The 20198-nt window shown below is 44.0% G+C and overlaps 1 protein-coding gene and 1 pseudogene across 2 annotated transcripts; one reads left to right on the top strand and one right to left on the bottom strand.

Moving 5' to 3' along the window:
- Positions 1 to 9241: 9241 nt before the first annotated feature.
- Positions 9242 to 10818, bottom strand: LOC147458738 (25S ribosomal RNA; annotated as a pseudogene).
- A 2010-nt stretch (positions 10819 to 12828) lies between these two features.
- On the top strand, positions 12829 to 14167 carry LOC147458737 (uncharacterized). Of its 2 annotated transcripts, none has more exons than XM_086509687.1 (2): positions 12829 to 13231; positions 13348 to 14167. In XM_086509687.1, exons 1-2 carry the CDS (start codon positions 13005 to 13007, stop codon positions 13739 to 13741), a joined length of 621 nt encoding a protein of 206 aa, XP_086365813.1. In that variant the 5' UTR covers positions 12829 to 13004; the 3' UTR covers positions 13742 to 14167. The 2 variants fall into 2 exon arrangements, with proteins under 2 accessions (XP_086365813.1, XP_086365812.1); XM_086509686.1 differs by having other exon boundaries at positions 13345 to 14167.
- Positions 14168 to 20198: the final 6031 nt, after the last annotated feature.

The raw sequence follows: 20198 nt of genomic DNA, 5'->3' as shown, positions 1-20198 counted from the left end.
TCATCTAGTGCTCAAGGGTCCCCTGGTCACCTGATGAAGATCCATCGAAACCCCGTATTCCAGAATTCAAGCGTACGTAATAGCTCCGCAAACCGACTTCGTCGTGGCCTTGAATGGAGCCCCCCAAACTGGAAAAAACCATATGGCCCTCCACGTTCGCCACAAACTGCCAACTTTGATCGGTCATTTCTCCACGCTCCGACCTCAAATTCACATGCAGTCGACTCCTACTATCTCCACATAGTGCACACCATCCATGAGACACGTGGAAAGCTCTAGAAAACACCAGATAGCGCATCCCCCAGTACGGTCGACTTGGCCCATAACTGGCCCCTCGAAAAAATTATGATGGGCATAACTTGCTATCCAGAGCTCCGATTCACAATCCAAGAAGACAAGTACGCTGCATAATTTGAGCTGTACGCATCTATCCCCCGACATCTGCCTGGGCCACCCGTCCCTAACTGCCCCGCCCGTCGGGGATATGCAACACCTTCTAATTTTGTACTTCAGTATCTTGCACACTTGGGCTCCATTTGACGAGCCGTTTGGACCGGCTTCTAGAGCACACTGAATGAACACTACATTCTAGAGCACTGACTTGGCACTTCGAACACCTTCATCTGCCATCCCATCTGGACCATCCAACAGCTCTTTTGGCCTGAAAAATTGCTTTGAACATACACTTTCGCTACCCTTTGGCTGCCCAGGGCTTTGGTACCTGCCCTAGCCTTCTGCACTGCACTTGCATGCTGCCTCTGCCTGGTATAGACCATTTCCTAGCTTAGACCAACTTTGGCTGCACCAACGTCGTCATCACAAACATGATTCTACGTATGCATACTACTTAAATCTGTGCACAATAAAAAGGGAATTTTTCTTATAAGACAAAAACATTGGTCATTTAAAATAAATTTGTACATTTGCTTACTCTAATGTAGCATTGTAAGCATTGACAAGGTTCATACTATCCTTAACCTATATTCCTTTCATCCATCTAGCATCTTCAAAAGGATAATTTTTTGAACTTAATAAGATACCGTCGAATAATCTTACCATGTTGTAGTACCTTGTCTTCACGATGCCGAAGGATAGCTTAAGGTTGCAGCACTTCTTCTTGGTCTTCAATTTTGGGAGGGTCTTCAATAATTGGTTCACTTGGTGGCTCTCCTTTGTAGGGCTTAAGTAGGCTCACATGAAAAGCATTGTGTATGAATCAATGCTTGGGCAACTTGAGTTGATAAGCCATCTCATTGATTGGCTTCAAAATTTAAAAAGGACAATATGTCTTTTTGCTAGTTTAGCATTATACTTTTGAAGGCCCGTAGTAGGATTTTTTCCCGTCGTTTGCCTCAATCGAGCCTTGGGAAAATTAAGTAAGACCCAATCATTTTCTTTAAACATAAGACCCTTCTGTGCTTGTCAGCAATAGTTTTTGTTGAGAGATGGATATAGCCTCCTTAATCTTTTGGAAAGATTCTTGTAGGTCACAGCTATACTCATCTACAACAAAGATCTTCCCATGTACTTTAAGTAGCAAGGGACTTTTAGGTCTTCCCACAATGATTACAAAAGGTGCTTTTCCTATAAAAGTATGGACAATATTATTGTACGCATACTCTACAAGAGGTAAGTACTTTTCCCATTGTGAGCGTTGATCTACTTCTGTAACATAAGTCTTTAGTAGAGCGAGCATCGTAAGATTGGGTATCTCACTTTGGCCATCCGTTTGTTGGTGATAGACCGAAGAGAAGTTCAGATTTTCAAAGAGACCTTTCCAAAAATTATTGATCATTCTAGGATCTCTATCTGACACGATGGATGTTGGCAATCCATGGTGTTTGAAAATATGGGATATGAAGAGAGTTGCCATTTGGTGTGCTTTAATAGTCTTTTTGACAAGAATAAAGTGTGCTTGCTTGCTAAACTTGTTGACTATTGTCCACATTCCCGTATTCCCATGGATAGACTTGGATCATTCAAAGATAAAATCCATAAATATACTCTCCCATGGTGAATTAGGGATTGGCAATGGCTGGAGTCATCCAGGTTGCTCCCCTCTATCATACTTAATCTTTTGGCATACCACACATTTTGAAACATATGCTTGTATGTCCATTTTCATGGTAGGTCAATAGAAGTACGTCTCTACTCCTCAAAGAGTAGGTTGAATGCCTCTATGTCCCACATAGGGAGGAGCATGGGACTCATACATGACTTTCTCATGAAGGGAGTGGGTAACACATAGCCTATTGCATGAAGAGATAACCATCTTGCAGGTGAATAGTTCCTCTTTCTTCCCCAAAGCAAGGGATGACATTATGTCTTCAAAGTCGGGGTCGATAGCATACTCATCTATCGTAGAAAGACAGATCATTGTGAGTTGCTATAGACACCACATTAACTTTTGGTTGTCATGAAAGTGCATCGGCCACTTGATTGTGCTTACTAGCAATGTGAGCAATATGAAAATAAAATTGCAAATTTTTTTTTGCCCACCTCATTTGTTTGTCGGAAAGCTTGGTTTGCGTCATGAAGTACTTGAGGCTTTGGTGGTCTGTTCATAAAATAAATGTTGTCACCAGTAGATAGTGCTTCCATGCATCTAGGGCATGTAGAACGGCTAAAAGCTCTTTCTCATAAATGCCCAAGACCTGTTCATCTGTATTGAGCCTTCCGTTCTCATATGCTATGGCATGCCCTTCGTGAAGCAAGACTGCTCCAAGGCAATCACCACAAGCATCACATTGGACCTCAAATGGCTTTGAGAGATCCGGAAGCATAAGGACTGGTTGGGAGGTAAGCTTCTCTTTGAGCTTGTCAAAAGCATTTTTCTTCTTCGGAGTCCATTAGTACTTAACGTTTTTTTTTGTTAAGTCATGTAATGGTCTTGCTATTTGAGAGGATTTTGCTATGAAGTGTCTATAGTATGCACACATACTAATAAAGCTTCTTAGCTCATGTAGATCAATGCTTTTATCACCTCCAACTTTGATGGATCCATACAGATACCATCTTGAGAGATATGACCTAAGTATTGGATCTCTTGAAGAAAAAAATCGCTTTTCTTTTGATTGATAAAAAGCTTGTTTTTCCTCAATGCTTGAAAAATCACCTGGAGATGTTGCTTGTGTTCCTCCAAGGACTTGGAGTAGATAATGATATCATCTAAGAACACTCTAGTGAATTTGCAGTAGGGTCTAAAGGTTTTCTACATTTAACGATTGAACTTGGCTAGTGCATTACTCAAGCCAAAAGGCATAACTAGAATATAAAGACCAAACGTTGTACAAAACGTGGTCTTTAGGATATCTTCATTCACTATCCTTATCTGATGATAGCCACTTTTAAGGTCTATCCTACTGAAGTAGGTAGAGCATTGAAGCTTATCAAACAGATCTTCTACCCGAGGCACAGAAAATCTATTTTTGATAGTGATATGGTTTAGTGCTCGATAGTCTACACACATGCGGTATGTACCATCTTTCTTTTGCACTAAAAGGACTGGAGAACAAAAGGGATAGGAGCTAGGCCTCACCATCCCCTTCTTTATCAATTCTTGTACTTGCCTCATAATCTCCTCTTGTTGAGCTTGGAAAACTCAATAAGGAGGCTTGTTAGGTGGTGAGCTTCCTAGTAGGAGCTCAATTTGATGGTCATCATGTTGGGGTATAGGCGTCTGTGCCTTGCCCGGTCGCTCAGAGTCTGGGCGCCCACTGACTTGTATACCTTATACATAGCATAAGTGTATAGGGGGCTACTCACTCTTTGAGTCTCCCCACCCATATCTGTGTGCCGTGTGTCTCCTTCTCTCTCTCACTCTCCGTCTGTGGTGCTCCCCGATCCCCTTCAATTGGTATCAGAGCTTTGGCTTCGTGACAGATGGAGTGCTATAGAGAAGTGAGCTTTCGGCTATGGTGAGCTCGCTTTCGGTGGAAGCTTGAGATCGGTGAGCAAACACCAGATCTGTGCTCATGGAAGCTTGAGGGGAATTCCCAAGGTTGAGGGAAGAGTGTATTGCAAGTGTGTATGGTTATTTGCAGCCATACTTGCAGGAAGAATGCAGATTTTCATTTCCGCAGGTCATTTTTCGGGCCCCAAAAACAGTGTTTTTTGCATAACTTTTGCATACGGAATGCGATTTATGCAAGGTTAAGGTGTAACCTGGGGTTTTGGCACGCTCCGGACGCAATGGTGATGTCCATTTGAGCTGATTTTGACCTCTGAAATTTCTGCAGCAGCAGCAGCAAGTTTTTGCTGCGTTTTTGGGTCGAAAACAGTGTTTTTGGCATATTTTGCACACTCGGACTCGGATACATGTGATCCAGGAGTCTACCTTGGGGTTTTGGCATGCTCCGGACGCGCTCGTCATATCAGAATTTTAAAATTCTGAACGCTGAATTTTCTGCAGCAGCAGTTGTTTATTGTGTGTCGAGGATTTCACACATGGCTTGCTCTCAGATGTGAGAGTGATATTTGCTGCAAGTTTCCTCACAGGTGGGAGGATACGATGTATGCCTTATGTGGTTTGATGCTCAGGGACACTAATGTGATTGCATTTTGAGCTCGGTAATGTATGCCTCGAGCATGTTTTTTGGCAGTCATCACAGGTAGAGCAGATATTTGTGTACTAGATTTGCAGGTGTTTGCAATGATGTATGCAAAGTGTGGAGATTGGTGCATGCATTTGGAGTACGGTTTGATGCGCTTTGGTTGCTCATGGTTTTGAGCGTGCAGTCAGTTTGGTTACTGGTTTTGTGGCCGTTTTACTGACGAAACTCTGGCGAAATTTTCCCAGGAGTTTTATGCGTATCATTTATGCGATCTAGGTAGAGATTGCGGGTTGCACTCAGCATTTGTGTGCGGTGTTCTCTGCAGGTGGGAGATTTGTGCGTGTGTATGCATCGATACCGCACATTGTGGGCTTGGTGATTAGCTCACGGGTTTGACAGGCGTACAGTTATCTTGGCACACTCACAGGAGTGAGTATTGTGATGTATGCTTGTGTGGCTACGAGCTAGGTAGCCGGATTCGAGCACTAATGGCTTGAGGTTTTTCAGCAGGTTTCAGCTACAGGTTTACAAGTTTACAGGCAGGTTTGAGGGCTTATTTGGGCACTGAATTTTCAGCCATTGTTTCCTCTTTGCAGGTGTCCATGTATGGCTCAGTTGTAGGCTGATTTGGGACACATTTGTGACTTGTTTATGCAGCTGTTTAAGAGCTGAATTTTGGGGCTGTTTTGGGGTTGATTTGCAGCCATATTTGCAGACTTTTGTTGATGCAATTCGAGCCAGTCTAGGGCTGATTTGGTTGACATTTGCTACTCATTGTTGGTTGCTCTTTTGCGAGCATTATGGCTGATTTTTCATTTGACTTCCAGCGTTATGGTCTGACACAGTTTGATGGTGCAGATTTTGTTGCTTGGAAGGAGCATATGCTTGTTGCATTGGCGGATTTGGGGCAGGATAAACCCTTGCGTGGCTTATCGGTGAAGCCCAAGTCTATGCGTGATGATGATTGGCAGGATCTTGATGAGTTAGCCATGTCTACAATTCATTTGCATCTGGTTGAGTCTATTTACTGGCAGGTCTCGAGGGAGACTACAACTCATGCTTTATGGCAGAGTTTACATGCTATGTACGGGACATCCATGTCTACAGGGAAGTCTAGTCCCACTTCTATGTCCATGGGAGAGATTGGTCCCACACGCAAGTCTCGACGGCATAGAGACTTGACATGTTGGCATTGTGGACATAGAGGGCACATTAGGCGTCGATGTTTCAGGCGTTTGAGACAACGGAGGCGACAGATGCGTGATGCAGATTTGGGCATGACAGATGCTAGTGAGATCAGTACGGTGGTTACTGAGTATGCTTGTGATGGCGATGTCACATTTACATCTAGCTTGTCTTCATACGATCTTATGTCTACGGATTGCATATCGGATTGCACATTGTCTTCACATTGGTTACTAGATTCAGATGCTACATTCCATGTCACGTCGCATCGTGAGTGGTTTAGCACGTTTTCTAGTGGGAGACTTGGTTGTGTGCACATGGCTGATGGTGCTGTGTATGACATTGAGGGTACAGGAGACGTATGTTTGTCCTTGCCCAGTGGTATGAGATTTACCCTGCGTCATGTGCGTTATGTGCCAGATCTGAGACGGGATTTGATCTCAGTCAGACAGTTACGGGATAGTGGATGTCAGATTTCGCTACGAGAGCGAGATTTTGTGATGCATTTGGGTTCGCTAGTGATTGCGAGAGGTGCCAGGAGTGGTACAGGTTACCCATTGCATGTGGATCACGGGAGAGACGGTGTTGTCTCTGTGATCACGCAGCCAGGTAGAGAGCGAGAGAGCAAGCGAGTCTCTTTTGCTTGTGGGTTGCAGGATGCTTTGCATGGAGTGCAGAGTAGTGAGATCGTTGTGCACACGGTTGGGGCACGACTTGAGCAGTCACACAGAGAGGTGACAGAGTCAGACATGCATGCTTTGCTAGTGACTGAGCAAAGCAGAGAGTCAGTTTTGCGAGATACTTCTATGCAGGATAGACAGGTAGAGCGGTCTTGCTCTAGTGAGTCACGACAGGAGGACGTTGTGCAAGAGTCTATGCATACGGAGTTAGAGCATGAGAGCTCTAGTGAGTCACAGCAGATTGAGTGGTCATGTTTGCAGTGGATGATTGCAGAGGAGGCTGAGATGTCAGCGATTATGCAGTCATTCCTTTCTATGCTCGACAGTGAGCATGGGGATATAGTTGTGTAGGATATGTCTTCCAGCAGACACCTAGAGCAGCTGGTGTGCTATGAGGTTGCACGACAGGTTGATGCGTCTTTTGTGGACAGTCAGGAGATGCATGTGGCTGACATGCCTTGTCAGTCAGAGATGCCTATTGCCAGGGATATATATGTTGATGCATGCTCCGTAGAGCTAGCAGGGCCCGCTAGCATTGCATCGGCATTCGGTGGTCTCATGTATGAGATGTTGATCTTGAGACCGGATATCGCAGCTGCAGTGGGAGCATTTGCAGTTGGGATTGTCAGTCGTTTGTTGACTGATGATGGCATAGTGCACGAGGGAGATATGCAGGTATTGCGTACATACTTGCAGTACGTGTGCGGTATGTCTGGTGGTGTATGGACTTACACGGGAGCAGGACAGCCGGATGCACACGATCACAGCCAACCAGTGGGCATCGGTTGAGAGCGGTTTTCTCTCACCTTTTTTAGTCTTTAGACTAGGTTCCCTTGCTTAAAGGCACAGTCGCCTTTAAGTGGGAGGTTGTTGGGGTATAGGCGTCTGTGCCTTGCCCGGTCGCCCAGAGTCTGGGCGTCCACTGACTTGTATACCTTATACATAGCATAAGTGTATAGGGGGCTACTCACTCTTTGAGTCTCCCCACCCATATCTGTGTGTCGTGTGTCTCCTTCTCTCTCTCACTCTCCGTCTGTGGTGCTCCCCGATCCCCTTCACATCATCCCCTCGTTTTGGAGGTAAGACCATAGGGATATCATCGATGAACACATCTTGGAATCATTTTAGAAAATTAGACAAGTCTAACTCTTCTTGATTCCTACCGTTTACATTTAATGAAACATTAGGATCTTTTAGGGACTCTTTGACAAAAATCACGTACACAAAAACTGAGCTTTTCATTGATTTGTCAAAAGCAGGAGAATTTACAAGTGGTATAGTACAACTAGACTCACTAGATCTATATATATGCTCTTTTTCCTGTAGGTGAAGTAGATTCTCCTTTCAGGGAACTTCATGTTGACAGCCATGTGGTTGAACCATGGTGCCCCTAGGATAGCATCCTCATGTTGGAGAGGAAAGTTGAAAAATTCTTCTTTGTCGACGTAGCTTTGGACATGAAGCCTCAACTTCCCAATCAAGGGAGTAATGGAGGCTTGCTGTCCCTTGAAAGCTGTATCGGTAGTTACAGTATCTTTCATCTCGAAAGCTTGAATGCCCAACTTAGTGGCCAACTCCATTGATATAAAGTTGTGAGTAGAGCCAGGGTCAAACAAGGAATCATGCTCCCTTACCTTTCCCCAAGCATAGGAGAGAGGCGATCCTTTGCAATGAGCATCCTCTTTTGGAGCTTCGATAGTGGAAGCTCTAGGAGTCTCATTGCGGGCAAGAACGATAGACATGTCCTTGCTCCCCACACTTAAAACATTAGTGGTCCTTGCAAAAAGCTTCAAGCTCTTCAAGAGAGAGTTTATTTTTACCTTTGTAAACTCCCTTCTCCTTGGACCGACTGTTGTTGTTGTTTGTTGGAATTACCTTGGGAAGAATTTTGGGCATTGGTTTTCCCCTTTGCATCTCTTTTGTCTCTGCTTTCCATGGGCTTGACATTCCTTCTAGACCCTTGTTGAAATTGGTGCACGAAGCAACCATAGTGTGGTGGATTACTTCGGTGATCGATCCAAGCCGTTGGGAGTTGACGTACTCAGCCATTTCTTCAGGTAATCTCACACAGAATTGTTGCTTTTTCTCAACAAAGTCTATCTTTTGAAAGATAGTAGCCTTGAGATGTAAATCCCAAAACGTGTCCACGTATTTGTGGGTAGACTCATGTGAGAGAAGCTTCAAACTTCTCCATTCAGTGAGCACTTTGTCCTTTGCATCGCTTGCAAGGAATTGCTTCATGATGGAAACTAGTAGAGTTTTCTATGTCCTTGGGGCTTTGCCGTTTCCATGAAGACTTGATGCAAAGGACAAAGTGCTTACTGAATGATGGAGTTTGAAGCCACCGACGACTCGACCATGACGTGGCCGGTAGCGCCGACGAGGTTGACGGTGTGCATGGACGCGTTGACGGGCCGACGAGTGCGATGAAGGAGCCACCGGCAACTCCACCATGATGTGGCCGGTAGCACCGACGGGGTCGACGGTGTGCATGGACGCGTTGACGAGACGGCACGGGCCGAGGGGTGCTTCATGGAGCCGATAGCACCGACGGGGCTGACGGCGTGCTCGAGACGCGTTGACGGTGCTAATTCTGAGACGGCTGTTCACCGCCTAGGGAGGGCCGCCCGTGAGGGGCGACGTTCTATGGCCGTCGACCAGTGGGCACGCGGAGGCCCGCCTTCGTCGCTGGGGCATGTTGGGGAGACCCCCGACAGCCTCCGGTGTTGGACCACACACCCTTAGACCCAACCCTCAGAGCCAATAATTTTCCCGAAGTTACAAATCCGTTTTGACGACTTCCCTTACCTACATTTTTCTATCGACCAAAGGCTATTCACCTTGGAGACTTGATGCGGTTATGAGTACGACTTGGCTAGATCGGCATTCGCTCCTCCAAATTTTCACGGGCCGCCAAGGGTGCACCGGACATCATGAGACGTGTGGTGCTTTACCAGCTGCTGCTAGACCCTATCTCCGGGTGATCTGATTTTAGGGTGGGCGGGCTGTTAAAAAGAAAAGAGAACTCTTCTGGGGCCCCCTGTCGGCGTCTCCGGATTCGGTCACATTGCCATCCACTGCCACGTCCCGGTTTGGGAATATTAACCCGATTCCCTTTCGATGAACGACGCGCATTGCGCCCTTGACACAGGACTACCCCATCTCTTAGGATCGACTAAACCATGTCCAATTGCTGTTCACATGGAACCTTTCTCCACTTTGGTCTTCAAAGTTCTCATTTGAATATTTTCTACTACCACCAAGATCTGCATTGGGGACTGTTTCACTCGGGCTCACGCCAGGAGGTGCGCCATGACCCCCATGCACTCCTACTCATCGAGGCCTCGCACTCGCCCCGATGGCCAGATACAAGTCGCGCGCTTCAGGGCCATCCATTTTCGGGGCTAGTTGATTCGGCAGGTGAGTTGTTACACACACTTTAGCAGATTTCGACTTCCATGACCACCGTCCTGCTATCTTAATCAATCAAAACCCTTTGTGGGATCTAGGTTAGCCCACAGTTCGGCACCGTAACCCGGCTTTTGGTTCAGCCCGCATCACCAGTTCTACTTACCAAAAATGGTCCACTTGGAGCTCGCATATTCTGCACCAGGGTTCAACACAGCAACCCTAGCCGCTTATCTATTTAAAGTTTGAGAATAGGTTGAGGGTATTTCACCCGTGATGCCTCTAATCATTTGCTTTACCTGATAAAACTGCAAAGAGCTCCAGCTATCCTGAGGGAAACTTTGGAGGGAACCATCTATTAGATGGTTCGATTAGTCTTTCGCTCCTATACCCAAGTCTGACGAACATTCTGCACGTCAGTATCGCTACGAGCCTCCACCAGAGTTTCCTCTGACTTGGCTGGCTTCGCCAGCATCAGGCATAGTTCACTATCTTTCGGGTCCTAGCAGGTACACTCCCACTCAAACCTTTCATAGAAGATCACGGTCGATCGATGGTGCACCCATGAGGGGGATCCCACCTATCAGGTTACTTGCTCTTTTGTGGGTTTGCCACCCACCGGCTCGCGTACATGTTAGACTCCTTGGTCCGTGTTTCAAGACGGGTCGGATGGAAAGCCCAGAACGCGAGCGTCTCGAGCGCATAGGTGCATAAAGCCCGCCACGAGTGGCACGCGCATCATTAACGAGCCAATTTCTGAAAGTGCATAGCTACATGGTGTAGCTTGGAGGACTCCGTGAAGCCCTCATCTCCAAAGGCCGCATCAAATTGTTGGATGAAGGCCAATACTTTGTTGGTAGCACCAAAGGTGTCATCATAGGTGAGAAAAGAGATACTCTTTCCTCCCTCTTTGAACTTCTTGAGCTTTTGGGACCTTCACCATCTAGGGTATAAGATTTGCGATGTCCTCCCCTATGTATTCTCTAGGAGAATAGCCATAAATTTTGTTGGAAGAGGAGGAAGGTGAAGAAGAAGGAGAAGAGGGTGACCTCTTTCTTGCCCTTTTCTTCCTTTGTTTCCTCTCTTTCCTTTCGGAGTGACGAGGAGAAGGAATGTGGGTCGATCGTTTCCTCTTGGGAGGGGTTGGCCACCGTCTAGACCGTCGTCTTCGTGGAACCACATCTTTAGAGGAACTTAGGGATTCATTACTTTCTCGTTCTTTGGATTCCTCCTCTTGTATGGGAGAGAGTCTTCTTTTGGGGGTCTCATCAAGAGGCCTCCTAAGCTCTCTCTCCTCTTAGAGAGGAATGGAAATCCCATAAGCGTGAAGTTGTTGAGTAACTTCCGCTCCATCGAGAGAATGCAAAAGTAGTAGAAGGGGGTGGAATAGAGATGCAGAAGTAGTGGAATGGGTGTGGTGAGGGAGTGGTCCTCTTTCTTTCTCTCTGCACATGTACAGAAGCATGACAATTTCTCTTCTTGTCTTTCTGCTCTGGATGTGTATGGGTCCAATCAAGCAAGGTTTTCTCACTACACACAACTGTCTTGCCTGAAGCTGTGTGTTGTGATAGGGCAAGAGGAGATGCAAGAGAGGTTGTGCCGCATGAGACATGGAGGGGAAAGAACACGTCATCATGGAGATTTCGTAAGGAGCATCACTTGGCGATGCCTTGCGCTCTCTTTCTCTCTCAACCAAGCGCATGGAGACAACTCTTTTTCTCTCTCTGGTGTAAGAAAACTGGATGCATGCAGAAAGGGGGAAGCCGGGTGGGGAGGAATGGCACAATCGAAAGCAATGGCAAGGGGGGGTGGGGGAAGGTGGCTGTGCTGAGGGGGAGTTGGTTGGCACGTGGAGGGGAGAGAGGGTGACGGGGGACACCGGAGGCAACTGCCTATTACATCACGAGTGAGAGAGATATATGTATATACTCTTTTTCCTCTGCAATGGTGTAGTGAATGGATCTCTCTGAATGCATCGCAAAGATTTTTTTGCCTCTCCCTCTTTTGGAGTTTTGCCTTGGTCTCTCACGATGCTATCATCTGGTGATCTTTTTCCTTCGACAACTGCAAGGCATGGTGCAATTAGTGATGAAGGGAAGGGGATGCAGCTAGCGGTGCGCAGTGAGGCCTAAAGGGTGAGCACAAGGAATGATGGTGAGACAGTTGTAACATGTAGCTTCAATTTTTCCCTTCGGAAAACGGAGGACCGATCTAATAGATGTGAAATAGATCGTTTAGGTCTCCTCAATCTCAGAAAAATAAAAATTCTTTTAAAACATATTAAGTGATAAGCGAAGGGTGAGTTTAAGAAATGAAAAGACATATGAAGGCAAACGACAAATCAAGATGGAAAAGTCAACATACGTTTTGTGTCCATGTAAATAGGTTTTCTTTGCTCTTTTTTTTTTTCAAAGAGTTTTCTTCTTAGTTTTCTTTAGTGTTTTTTTTCCGCCTCCTCCCACCCCCCCTTCTCTCTCTTTCTCTCTCTTTTTCTCTCTCAATGTTGTACTCATCTTTCTTGGGTGATATTGTTACAAATCTATGTGTTTCGTCATTGTCTGTCGTTGTGTGCTATAGATTATCGTATCGTTTTTCTTATTTTTGAGTGGAATCTTTGAATTAGGAGCATCTTTTAATTTTTTTGCAGCCATTAGGAATAGCTTTTAATTTTTTAGTAGGAAATGTAGAGAAAACATTTGTGCTTCAAAATTTACTTTCGAAAAAATCACGAACGTCCATGACTTTTGCGAAAATGAAGGTAGAAACACAAAGAGGGAGAGGGAGAGAGAAGTTAGAAAGAAAAGGAAGTGGGAAGGTCAGCGAGGACAAAGTCGTGCGCGAAAGGCTTTGGAAAGTCAATGGCATTCCGGATCATCATCCCTTCCTTGCCAGCCTGCAAATGGCCAACCATCACTCTTCCATCTCCATGCCATGACCTTTCACTTCACTTCCCCTGCATATGCCCCCCTCTCTCCAGCTTCTTGCCCCCCCCCCCCCCCCCCAACAAAAACCTCTCTCTCTCTCTCTCTCTCAAACAAACACACACACACACACACACACACACACACACACACACACACGGCCGCACCCATTATACACACATACTGTGCAACTACAGAGAATTAGTGGGGTTGGGGGTGGTGAAGATTCCGGCGCCTTTTCCCTTTGACGAGATTCCATGTCTGTGCCAATTGAATTAGCATCGGTCAGGCTGCTGCTGATTGCAGACCTACTGCTGCTCCTGTTTTGTAGCTGTTACGTGGATGAGAGCAACAGCAGCTTCGACATAAGCGATGTCGACGCGTACGTCGTGGGGTCTCCGAAAGAGGCGGACTCTGCCGCTGGAGCTCGCGACCTTGCGGAGGACGTGCAGCCGCTAATTGCGGACAACGTCGTCTATTTAGGGTAGGTACTGATGACTGCAAGTCTCTTTCATTTGGAATTGCTGAAATGGAATTAGGAGCCAGCCTAATCAATGGAGACGTAATGTGTGGTGTACTGTGGGTTTAAATGAACAGCAGGCGAAGGCTGCAAGGGTGGCGGTGCCAGTACCGTACTCATGAGTATTATATAGAAAGGGGGCCCGAGCAGAGCTGGCACAGAAAGCTGGGCAGTGATCGCTTGTTGGTGGTGTATGAATGTCGCCCTTTAAGTAGTAATGATGGTGAAGCTGGATTGCACAATATGCGACGTGAGGAAGAAGAATATAATGATGATAATATGGAGGAGGCGGCCGGTGGTCTAGGTGAACTATATGCGCCAGAGGAGATAGTTGCAGCAGCTGGCCGGGGGCCCGTACTCATGTGCGCGTTTTTGAGGCGCCATCCGGCCTTCTTTCTGCACTTGGCTGTGGCCTTCTTGCTCTTTGCCTTGTTGGCGGCCCTCCTCTACTTCATTTTGGACAACCAACCATGATCATCGACTTCAATGATTGATTAGCACAAGGAGTGTACCGGGAGGGGACTCTCAGCATTAAGCATACACCATATCAAAGCATTTGCATACACCTCATTCTTTTCTTCTTTTTGGTGAGTTATATGCGATATACATATTTGTTACGGACCTGCTATAATGATCTGTAAGCGCAAAGAGGTTCTTTCAAGACCCCGAATCCCATTTGTTCTGTGTTTGATTATGTGTATGTATGGCCCCTGCTGACCATAAAAGATCCTAATTTGACCTTAATTTTTAAGGCCAAATGCAAGAGTCGTCGTTCCCAAAAATCATGAGCACCATCAATGCCTAGCACTTGGTTTTTGTTTCGATTGTAGGGAATTAAAAGCTTTCTTGAAGATATTTATTACTGTAAATCCCTAAGAGGCGTCACAAAACGATTCGATAGCTTTGGACTTCATCTCACAAAACCATAACCAATTTTGGAGTCTCTCAAGTATGGCATCATAATTAAATTTTTTCTATGTGGAAGATGAAGAGGCGATCGCTTATGATGAAAGATTCTGAAGGGATATGGATGTTGTTTCTCAAGATGTGGCTAATATTTATATCTATCAATTAGTTAATACTCTTAAAGCACTTTGATTAGTATTAGTCGTTCTTGATCAATAGTTAGCTATACTTGTCCAGATGATGATGAAAATTTCTTCTTAATATATTAGCCTTTCTAAAGAAGACTGCTTTATGGAAAGTGTCACTGCCCTCAAAGTTGGTCAATGAATATCTTATGAAGAAAGGGTTGGAGTTGACAAGGAGGAAATTAGGAGAGAAAATTTTGCACTTGTACAAGACTTCATCGCCAAAGATGCTAGGAAGTGCACATTCAGTATAAATCTTGGGCACATAATTGACCAATGCTATCAATTATTAGCCAAGCCTAAAAAACAACAACAAGCTAATCACGTTGTTGAGTCTTTAAGAAGAGACCTCTTCTCCATAATTTGATCAAGCCATGATAGTTACAGCTAACTCACTTCTTAGTGAGAAAAGTTAGGCCTTTACTACTCTTCTTAGCTTAGGGCTTTTGCCTTTGACTAATAAAATCAAAGAGCTTTTCTTCCCATGATGTTACCATTGGATTGTGTAAATTGCATCTTGTTTTTTGTACAGGTTTAGTCACTACCCATAATTCATGTATGATGTAAGACCATTCATTGCACCTCCTTGAATTCTTCCCCTTGTACTCAAATTGTTAGCCTGTTAGATATGCTAAGGGTGGGGGAAATCTATAGCTCTTTTTGGATATCCATTCAAGGGAAAATCATATCTAGGTTTCTTTGAAGGTCATGGACACTCAACCTTTAATCAAGAGCACGTGTCTCTAGTAGCACTAGCTTCTAATCAGCCTCTTAGCCATGCATGGAGCTTCCTCTACTCATGTTGCTCTTTGTTAACGTTGAGCCTTTCAAGGACCATGCTAGTCTTTTATGTCTCTTTCCTTTGAGCATTCTCTTTCCCACTTTTAGTGTCATCTCATAGGTTAGTTTTTCTTATGAGATGAAAGGGGGAATGTTAGCTAGGCCTCTATCCTCTAGGTGAGAACCCGCTCCATGATAACATGCTACTCAATGGCCTAAGCATTGAGATCACTATCCTCTCTTGGGCATATAAAGCCCTAATCCCATGATAAGTTGTATTACTTTAGTATCTCATGGATGTAAGCATGTTAACATGATACACTTTTTGTGTTATCAAAGCATATGGCATAACCATATCTTGCTAGCATAGATGATAGCATGTGGGATTTGGCATGAGACATTGTTTCTATGAAAAGTGTGGGATTTTACATGATAGCATGAGTCATAGTTTCAAGTTGTGGTGGCGGGGACATTTGAATCACTTACAACTAGGTGACTTCTAGTTCAAACTTTCTACGCAAAGACATTACACAGAGGTAGTGGCGCAGTGATGAGGAAGGGAGGGAGAGCGGCATCAAGGGGCACCAGTGGCAGTAAAAAAAAAATCCCACCATGGGGGGGGGAGAAGGAACTATGAGGGGGGTAGTCTGTAGGGGACAATCACGTCTCTACAGAGCGTAGCCAATGCCAGACCTATCTCTCATAGTAGAAGGCATTAAATTGCTGGTGCAGAGCATCTCTCTGAGAAGAAGCATAGAACAAAACCATCTCCACCTGTGCCACTCCCTAATGAATCCCCAATGAAGATTGGTGCTCCACTAGTAGGTACTTCTATGGTGCTTTTTTGTATTTCCCCTTCTTGCATGTATCTGTATGAAATAGAATGTCATTGGAAAACGATGCATACAGGTCTGAGTTTCAGGGTGTACGGATTGTGAGGTGCATGGATCCCATTATTTCATGCCTTGTTTGTCGATGGCTCTATAGATTTGTGATGAACATGTCTTAATGTGCATGTCAATGGAAGAGCCCAAAGGTTTAATATCCCTTGTAGACAAGGATCTACCACCTAGTGGAGGAGTTCCACACTGAGTATGGTCTTTCCATGGCGGGTGGAGACCCGAAGCTTGTAAGGTGGGATCCAATCATTAATGCAAAGTGGTATTCAATGTTTAGATAGGCAAAACACAACAATCAATATAGAGTTAAATGCAGTAACATTTTGTGGCAAAAGATTTGAGGACGTCTTGTAGATCCAGTACAAAGTCTATCATAAGCCACCCACTAATATGGAGATCAAATTTTCATTTGCCAAAGGCTATGTGAAGCAATTCTATCCTACACCAATTGCAGTAAATTACACCATTGTGTTCAACTAGGAAGATTTTGTTGTGGCACATTTTCAGGAGATTCAAGAGAAGAGATATTATCATGGCCATGTGAAGAACTCGAATGCGCGCAACATGCAATTTCCTTCACCTGCAATGTCAAGTGGTGTTGACTTGGATGAGGAGTGTGAACGGATTGTAAATAGCATGGGCATGGCTGCTAGAGGCACACCTTGCTCCCACTTTAGCACTCACTAGCAAGTTGGGAAGGAGGGCTTCTCATTCTTTGTCGAGAGCGACATGAAACATGTCCGGAATGTTTCTTCTTACCTTAGGAATAAGCTAATTGCTACTAAAGAGGCCTTGGTGCATGCTCAATAGGCGGAACAACATGTAGCTTTACAGAAAGCAAGTGATGCAAAGGTAAGTCCTATTGTGGTAAAGGATATAGGAATGAAATTGGGTTGTGCACATTGGGGCCCTAGCGCCAAGTGGAGCTTCAATTCAAAATCATTGAAGAAAACACGGGATGCACTACCATATTCGCACAAGGATGAGCCTTTGAATGAATGAAGCTTGGATATGGTTTTGCTCAAAGTAAGATTTGGCCATATACAATTCATAAAATTTTTGTCACCGACCAATAATATGTACAAAAGGAAATATTGCATTATGTGTTCTACGGATTGAAAGGAAAACCAAAGGAATGTAGGAAGTAGAATGTCAAATGTGTTTGAGGGCAAAACTAGGAAATCATCTTCCAAACATAGATGTATTTGCAGTGCTATGTCATATGGCAATGTAAAGCATAACTCTTGACGTGGAGTTAGGGGTGTTGACTTTAGGGAGCTCTTGCACAGGGTGTGGATTGCACTTTGCAAAGTTGGACCTTAATGTGTTTATGCAACTGCCTTATAGCCATAAGTATCAACTCTTATGTATCCTTGTTGCATGCTCGTTTGGTCCCCAATGTAGAGCTTTCTAGTGTGAAGGAGCCATACATGATATATAGTATGCATGAGATTTAGGATTGGGGACCCTACTCACCCGAACTTAGGTAAACATGTCATTTACCATAGTTGGGATGACTGTCAGCATGCTAGCTAGCATGGCTTGTATGCTTTTTAGCATCTATGGCAACCAAAATTGAGATGCTTGTTAGCATAACACAATCTAGTCAAGGTACATGACATGATTATTATCATAAATAAGATGCATGCTATCATACTATATGTGTTAGTACATGTATTTTATTTTAAAAGCAAGTGGAGGGCTGCTTGTTACAATAATGTTATATGCATGCTGACATAAACATGGATTTAATTTATGCAAACTATGCTATAACTTTGCATGCAAACTATGCTAGTTAGCATACCTACAATTCCTATTAATTATAACAGCACACAAGATTACTTCCATTAGCATTCCTTGTCAGCATACAATTATGTGCATGCTAACATAATCAAACATTTCTTTTATGCTAATTATGCTATAACCTTGTCTACTAGCTATGCAAGTTAGCATATCTACAATTCTATTATGTGCATGCTAACATAAGTAGGGATTTCTTTTATGTGAACTATGTTATAACCTTGCTTGCCAACTATGCTAATTAGCATATCTATTGTGCATGTTAACTAAAATTACATTTTAGATTACTTTCATTCTCATATTCCCTCTTTAGTTAGCATATGCAAGATGCTAATTGATAGCATGTGCTCTTTTTGCTAGCATATACAAGATGCTTTTTGTGTGCCTATGCCATGCAGCATACACATGGATGCTTGATAGCACATGTCTCATGCCTAACCCTAAGCCCTGCTTTTCAGCATATGGGATGTTTGTTAGCAGTGAGCACATGCCTTGTGCCCATTAGTCCTACTTTGTATTAGCACACATATGATGCTCAATAGCATACATGGGATGCTGGTTAGCATATGCAGGATGCTTGACAACAAAAATGGTTTTTTTGTTACACAAGCACATCAAAATAGAGGTTTGAATAGAAAGAGACGTGGCAAAATGAACTTGCTAGGCTAGACATGGGCCATGATGTACAAAATGATGATGTGTTGTGTAGGAAAGATGGCAAAGAGGTGGGAAGAAAAGGAGAGACAAACGAGGATATTCAACAATACAATGAAGAGGACGTTATCATCAATTGGCTACAAACGATGACTCTAGTCATTCATCTATAGAACGTTTAGTGGGAAAGACCGAGGATGAGCTAGGCACTACAGAATCCTTTGAAGTTATCAAAAAATTTGGGAAGCAAGTACGTGCCAAGGTATTGGAGGAAGAGACAAATGTTGCACAACAGCTAGTTGGGGATGACAACCCCTTACCTTTATAGGGGTTTGTTGCAAAGCTATTGGAAAAATAAAAGGAACTAAGGGAATCTTTAGCAAAAGCAATGTGGAAACACACGACAAGCCTTCAAAGTGCAACATGGGTGCAACTAAAGTCACCCGTTAGCATGCGTGCAAAAAGATTAACTACGTGCTTCCCTATCTCCCTCCATGTGAACTCATTAATGCTTCCTTGTCTCCCTCCCTAGACTTCTTAGTATGTCTTGTATGCCTTGCAACTTTTTTGGCCAAGCGTTGTAACAAAATTTCCCAAGTTATGTACCAACTATGTAACAATCAGAGAAACATTTTGACTCTTTGAGAATTGTGTGACGTGTCTCTTTGATAGGTGTTATCATCTTTTTGAATAAGAAATGTGTCTTTTATCTCTTTGATAGTTGTTATCATCTTTTGGAATCTTGTAACCAACGTGGGCTTGATGGTATTCGTCTTGTTGTAAGCTCTTATGACATGTATTGAATCAAAGTACTTCTCGTATAATACATTTGAAATATAGGTGCTCTTGCTATGATATTTACTTATTTGTGGCACTACAAGAGGATTAAAAAATGAAACAAGTCTCAATTTTTGAAGATGAGAAAGTGGTGCATCCAGATGGCTAGACAGCTTTGGAAGAGAAGGGAAGAGGCGGAGAGAAAAGATGTGAGGCTATTGAACCATAAGTTGAAGGCAGTTGATGCCTACAACAAGGTCCATGCTTTTTGACCCAACTATATTTGGTGAATCGTATACTGATTTGGTATGGGTGCCTAAATGACTAGAGGACAAAAGTTGAGCCCTTATACTAGATTTAAATGGCCTATTGGTGGTGAAGGTTGTGGAGATATAGTTTGATCAAGAAATCCCTCATTACAATCATGAAATGGTGAAGTATGCCCTCCCTGGTAAGCAAATTTGTGTACTGCCATTGGGACTCTCATAGGTTTTTGGATTGGTGCCGGCAATTTTTCCATGTGTTTATCTGGAGCACCAATATGATGTATAAAGTACGATCCATCTTGAGTGCTGCCTTTAAGGAGCAAGGGTAGACTCATTCTGCTACAGCAACGAGCAAGATGACAATGGCCATTGGGTAACCATAAGCTTTTTGATAGGCATGTGGGTGACAATGCAGCCAAGCACAAAAGGAGCCCGCAAAGTCTCTCATTGATTCATCGGACTGAAGTCCCATCATTGGAAGGGTCACATATTGAAGGTGAAGCAGGTAGCCGATGGAAGCAAGCAAGTGAAGATACAACATGTCTACAAAGCTTCTCAACTACGGATCAACAACGCGGAGTGCAAGAATTTTCTTGCTAATTGTAAGTATTTATAGTGTTGTTTGTAGCAAACACTATGCTTTCGCATGAAGTCTCTAATGATG

Source organism: Adiantum capillus-veneris, chromosome 4 (genome assembly GCF_014529385.1).
Source record: "Adiantum capillus-veneris isolate H3 chromosome 4, ASM1452938v2, whole genome shotgun sequence".
Classification (NCBI taxonomy): Eukaryota; Viridiplantae; Streptophyta; class Polypodiopsida; order Polypodiales; family Pteridaceae; genus Adiantum; species Adiantum capillus-veneris.
The sequence above is the reverse complement of the archived record's forward strand: the minus strand, read 5'-3'. Positions and strand labels throughout refer to the sequence as shown.

What these genes read in the sequence shown, in the direction of transcription:
- LOC147458737 (XM_086509686.1), top strand. Translation starts at nt 13,005, where the DNA reads ATGTCTGTGCCAATTGAATTAGCATCGGTCAGGCTGCTGCTGATTGCA. An exon ending in GACAACGTCGTCTATTTAGG is followed by an intron (nt 13,232 to 13,344) that starts GTAGGTACTGAT and finishes TTAAATGAACAG; the next exon opens with CAGGCGAAGGCTGCAAGGGT.